Source organism: Gymnoscopelus braueri (assembly GCF_963280865.1).
Source record: "Gymnoscopelus braueri genome assembly, chromosome: 8".
Classification (NCBI taxonomy): Eukaryota; Metazoa; Chordata; class Actinopteri; order Myctophiformes; family Myctophidae; genus Gymnoscopelus; species Gymnoscopelus braueri.
In genome coordinates, this window is record NC_137609.1 from 25,759,023 (window position 1) to 25,762,382 (window position 3,360).

A 3,360-nucleotide genomic window follows, 5' to 3' on the forward strand; every position below is an offset into this window, starting at 1 on the left:
GAACGACTCAACAGCAGGCACTGCACTCCCTAAAGTCCTTGCCGATGCGCGTGCCGAGTTTCAAGTCGGTCGGCCCCATTTATTTGCATGACCATATGGGCATAGTGGTCGGGTCTGTGGCTCTGGACAACCGGATCTCCCTATATGCCTATATAGGGGCGTATCAGCTTTGTTTATGGTTGCCTGAGTCATAGTGACGGTGGTCCGCAGACGGCTCGCCCACCCATTAGCCAATCTTAATATTCCAGTGACATCACTGAGGTGATGTAGACCAAAGATCAATACTTAAACAGTGGAGAAAACTGACTCTAACCTGACTGTAAACTGTAACTGTAAACAGGTCAATTACATAACACAGTCTAGAACAGAAATCATAATGAAGTTGAAGAAGGTGGTGCATTTTGATGAGTCATGGAATAGGCTACAGAAGACAATCAAGGATGTTTTGATGCTTGACTGTGTGGACAGAGCTACATGGAACAACAACTTTTCTGACATTTATGACTTGTGCGGTGCATACCCAGAGCCACAGCACAAAGAATTATACACAGAGACAAAGGTGCTTCTGGAAAATCATGTCCAGCAATTGTACAAGAACGTTCTGAAGTCAGATGAGAATGTTTTACTGATGTACCACAGATACTGGGAAGACTACAGCAAGGCTGCTGACTACCTGGACCATTTATACAGCTTTCTCAACAAGCACAAACTAACACATGCAGACATGGGGCAGACCTGGGGCGAGGACTTGGATTTGTCATGTCCACAGATCGGAGAGCTGGCGTTAGACATGTGGAGGAAGTGGATGATCGAGCCCCTCAAGGCTGTGCTCATCCCGATGCTGCTCAATGAAATAAAAAATGACCAGAAAGTAATTAATGGGGTCATCAACTCCTTTATTCATGTTGAACAGTACAAGAAGAGGTTCCAACTGAAATTATATCAGGAAATCTTCGAGGGGCCATTTCTGACCAAAACAGGGGAGTATTACAGACAGGAATCTTCCAATCTGCTGCAAGAGTCCAACTGTTCACAGTATATGGAAAAGGTCTTAGCATGGTTGAAAGATGAGAAGTTGCTTTGTCAGAAGTATCTGCATCCTAGCTCCCATGCTAAAGTCATCCGCGAATGCCTGCAGAGGATGGTGGTCGACCACCAGCAATTCCTCCTCGGGGGGTGTCAGAACATCATCCGACAAGATAAGACAAATGACATTGCCAACATATACACCCTATTGCGCCATGTGTCCGGTGGGTTATGTCACATGATCCAGGAGTTGCAGGTCCATATCCACGACACAGGCCTCCGAGCCACTAGTAACCTCTCTCAGGAAGATATGTCAACCCAGTTTGTGGAGTCTGTACTGGAGGTTCACAGTAAATTTGTTCGGCTTATTAACACGGCTCTGAACGGCAACCTTCATTTCAAGAGGGCACTTGAAATGGCTTTCACATCTGTGGTGAACTACAGGGAACCCAAGTCCATCTGCTGCAAAGCCCCTGAACTGCTGGCCAAGTACTGTGACAATCTGCTGAAGAAGTCTGCAAAGGGAAAGATGGAGAATGAGTTGGACGACAAACTTACCAGCTTATTCACTGTGTTCAAGTACATGGACGACAAGGATGTCTTTCAGCAGTTTTACGCCAGAATGCTTGCAAAGCGGTTAATATATGGCCTGTCATTGTCAATGGACTCAGAAGAAGCCATGATCAACAAACTAAAGCAAGCCTGTGGCCATGGGTTCACAAGTAAGCTCCATATAATGTACATGGACATGAGCATGAGCAACGACCTCAATAACAAGTTCAACAACTTTATCAAAACCCAAGAGACTGTGGTAGACCTGGGCATCAGCTTCCAAATCTATGTATTACAGGCAGGAGCCTGGCCGATAACACACATCCTCTCCGCCTTCACCATCCCTCAAGAACTAGAGGGGACTGTACAGATGTTTGAATTGTTCTATAGTCAGCACACAAGAGGTAGAAAGTTGACCTGGCTGCACTATCTCTGCACAGGTGAGGTCAGAATGAACTACCTGTCCAAGCCCTACGTGGCCGTGGTGACCGCATACCAAATGGTTGTGCTGCTGGCTTTCAACAGCAGCCAAACATTGGCCTACAAGGAGCTGCAGGACAGAACCCAGATGAACGAGAAGGAGCTACAGAAGACCATCAATTCCCTCTTGGATGTCAAGGTACTCAACCACGACTCGCAAGAGGAGGAAATAAAGGCAAAGTCCATGTTTTCATTAAATATGAACTTCACCAGTAAAAGGACAAAGTTCAAGATCACAATGTCGATGCAGAGAGACACGCCACAAGAGATAGAGAATACAAGGAGCTCTGTAGATGAGGAGCGAAAAATGTATTTAGATGCTTTTATAGTGAGAATCATGAAGGCCCGCAAGGTTCTGCAACACAACACCCTCATCCAAGAGGTCATCAACCAGTCCAAAGTCAGTTTCAACCCAAGCATCAGCTTGATCAAGAAATGCATCGAGGGGCTCATCAACAACGAGTACATTGAGCGCAGCCAGAACTCGGCAAACGAGTACAGCTATGTGGCGTGAAAACAAGAGCCAGTAGTGTCCACATCCTCCATCCCACCTATCAACTGATAGGTATGCTAAATGGAGCGCATATCTCAACAAGTATGCACACAACCCAATAATAATTACACTGTCTAAAGCAGGTAAAACTATGTCTCTGTCTCTCTGTGTCCCATACACATGCACGCATCTGCATGCATCATAGGTAGGTTATACAATAGCAAATGACAAATATACTCATGCGCACATGATACTTTGTGCAGGTATGTTGTCATGTTTATAAACGTATGTTGGTGTTAATCAGACATGGAAAAGTACACTGTGAGAATCCCTTATCTTTGTGTGTCTCTGTCTCCTTGTCTATGTGTGTCAGCAGTAAACTTCAACAAAGAGACCAACTAATGGCATCCACCTGCTCCAAATAGTTAGGATGGGTAAAATGCAGAGGAAATATTCCACATCTCATGCAAATGTAATGGGGCAAATACCCCATGAAAATGTTATTTTTTTTACGTGCATAGATTACAAGTTTGACATATTGACATGTCAGTGTGGATCTGGAAAGGCATCTCCAGAAAGGGCTGTGAATCACACACACTACAACATACCACCCACACCATCCACCCCCCTTAACACCATTGAACCACCTGCAGATCAATGAACAATACAGGGTCTTAACACTGTGGCTCCTATGTCGATCTCAGACTTAATGTGGCCAGTATATGATGTCAATCGTACGTACAGTATCTATGATGTATGACTCCATATAGGTTTCAGCTCAATAATTAAAACATTTCAAAAACTATACA

At 44.7% G+C, this 3,360-nt stretch overlaps 1 protein-coding gene across 1 annotated transcript; it reads left to right on the plus strand.

Annotated features, from left to right (window-relative positions):
• Positions 1-376: 376 nt before the first annotated feature.
• LOC308091012 (cullin-2-like) lies at positions 377-2,572 on the plus strand (the record flags this gene model as incomplete). The annotated part of the gene is made up of 1 exon (XM_080436306.1): positions 377-2,572. The coding sequence occupies one exon, from the start codon at positions 377-379 to the stop codon at positions 2,570-2,572; it is 2,196 nt and encodes a 731-aa protein (XP_080292432.1).
• Positions 2,573-3,360: the final 788 nt, after the last annotated feature.